This window comes from Thalia democratica, unplaced genomic scaffold, assembly GCF_965202585.1.
Source record: "Thalia democratica unplaced genomic scaffold, ktThaDemo2.hap1.1 HAP1_SCAFFOLD_2099, whole genome shotgun sequence".
Classification (NCBI taxonomy): domain Eukaryota; kingdom Metazoa; phylum Chordata; class Thaliacea; order Salpida; family Salpidae; genus Thalia; species Thalia democratica.
Genome location: NW_028140874.1, coordinates 1 through 1,075, shown reverse-complemented (window position 1 = coordinate 1,075; position 1,075 = coordinate 1). Strand labels below are relative to the sequence as shown.

The window sequence follows — 1,075 nt, the reverse complement described above, 5'->3', positions numbered from 1 at the left end:
TAGTACTACCCTTTTTATTATGAGTAAATTTAAGGTAATTATAACTAGTAAAATCACACAAAACGAATACTTGTGCATTTTTCGGATTTTTTTTACAAATCAGCACAGTTTAAAATGTAATCAAGTTAAACATACTTCATGGGTTTTACGGTTAACAAAGCTGGCTGGAAATAAAATAATAAAACTTTGCTTAAGCTTGAGATGAAAAAAACACTTAGCCTTGTCTAAAACTTCACTACTTTAAGCTTGCAGCTTAAGAAAACTAAGCCGGGTGTGTAGTAGTATAATTTGTTTTATATGTGGTTTATCTCACTAAATGGAGAGATGTGCTGTAGCATTTAGACTGTTTTTCTGGACCTTTAAAGCTAACCTTTAAAAAAAAATTCACTTCTGGATCGGGCTAAGTCTTGTTTCTTTATCACTGGAACATTTTTAACATTAGTAGTAAAGCAACTTTGCTTTTATTAGCATGCAGGCTTTAAACTCACACGCTAATGCTCGTATTAATCAGTAAAAGGTACCTGAGAAAGCAAAACTGCTCAACAGTCAATTCGTCACAGTCAGTAACTGCTGAAAGTATTGTTTTGCTTTCTTTAATCAACATACAAAATGTCTACAACAGCAGTAGCAGCACCATCAGCAGCGGCACCGGCCGCAGTTAAGGCCAGGTCTTCCAAAAGACCAAGCGCCAAGAAGGCAGAACACCCGAGTTACAGGGAAATGATCAGCTCTGCCCTGGGAGCAATGAAAGAACGAAAAGGTACATCCCGCCAGAAGATACAAAAGTTTATCGCGGAAACCTACAAGCTTGAGCTCTCAGCTTCTAATTCTCACTTGAAGAGAGCACTTACCAGCGGCGTGACCAAGGGTGCTTTTCTCCAGACTACTGGAAAAGGCGCTTCTGGCTCGTTCAAGCTTGCTCCAATGCCAGCTGCTGGTCCCAAGAAGAGAACAAAAAAAGTAGCTAAAAAGCCAGCAGTAAAGAAGACCGCAGCTAAAAAACGAGTGAAGAAGTGTGCTCCAAAGAAGGCAGCAAAAAAAACAGCAGCCAAAAAGCGACCTGCTAAAAAGTGTG

At 39.3% G+C, this 1,075-nt stretch overlaps 1 protein-coding gene across 1 annotated transcript; it reads left to right on the top strand.

Moving 5' to 3' along the window:
* Nucleotides 1-609: 609 nt before the first annotated feature.
* On the top strand, nt 610-1,013 carry LOC145849088 (putative histone H1.6; the record flags this gene model as incomplete). The annotated part of the gene is made up of 1 exon (XM_082954167.1): nt 610-1,013. A coding segment is annotated over exon 1 (404 nt), but the record flags the coding sequence as incomplete, so codon positions are not given.
* Nucleotides 1,014-1,075: the final 62 nt, after the last annotated feature.